The 772-nt window shown below is 49.5% G+C and overlaps 1 protein-coding gene across 1 annotated transcript in view; it reads right to left on the reverse strand.

The window, feature by feature from the left end:
• Positions 1 to 82: 82 nt before the first annotated feature.
• Positions 83 to 772, reverse strand: part of EMH_0094950 (uncharacterized protein) — a gene marked incomplete at both ends in the record, with an annotated part of 1,274 nt that continues 584 nt past the window's right edge. Inside the window, 2 exons of the mRNA XM_013502169.1 lie at positions 83 to 358; positions 494 to 526. Coding sequence (XP_013357623.1) covers positions 83 to 358; positions 494 to 526 — 309 coding nt within the window. The remainder of the gene's footprint in view (positions 359 to 493; positions 527 to 772) is intronic.

Here is a 772-nt window from a genome sequence, read left to right on the forward strand (position 1 = left end):
AAAAAAAAAATAAATAAATAAATATTAATTTATTTGTTTGTTTGTTTATGTATACACCCCGCGGGCAACCAAACGCAAACATCTACCCACTGCCACAAACTGCAGCAGCAACAGCAGCAGCAGCAGCATCAGCTGCTGCTGCTGCTGCTGTTGCTGCAATTGATGCTGCAGCAACTGCTGCTGCTGTAGCTGCAAATGCTATTGTCGCTGTTGCTGCAGCAGCTGCTGCTGCTGCAGTATCTGCTGCTGCTGCAGTATCTGCTGCTGCTGCTGCTACTCCTCTTGCTGCTGCTACTAAAATCACTGCTGCTGCTGCTTCTGCTGTTGCTGCTGCGCGAAAAGCAGCAACGGCGAACCGCTGCAGCAAGCCCCAGCAGCAGCACCCTCAGCAGCACCCACAGCAGCAGCAGCAGCAGCAGCAGCAGCAAGACAGCTACCAGGGTAGAAGGACAGGCACTATCCCCTTCTCAACAGCAGCAACAAGCGTTCGTACCCGTTGCTGCAGCGCGGTGTCGCTGCAGTAGACCTGCGTATACACCCCAGCACAGCAGCAGTTGCAGCAGCATGAGTTGTTGTTTTTATTATAATAAATTAAATAAATAAATATAATTTTTTTATTTATATAAATTAAAATATATTCTTATAGTTCATTCATATCGTCTAGGAGGGTTGACAGCCTGCTGCCGCCTACACACTCACGCTGCAGCAGCAACAGCAGCAGCAGCAGCAGCAGCAGCAGCAGCAACAGCAGCAGCAGCAACAGCAGCAGCAG

This window comes from Eimeria mitis, genomic scaffold, assembly GCF_000499745.2.
Source record: "Eimeria mitis Houghton genomic scaffold, Emh_scaff8433, whole genome shotgun sequence".
NCBI classification, from domain to species: Eukaryota; Apicomplexa; class Conoidasida; order Eucoccidiorida; family Eimeriidae; genus Eimeria; species Eimeria mitis.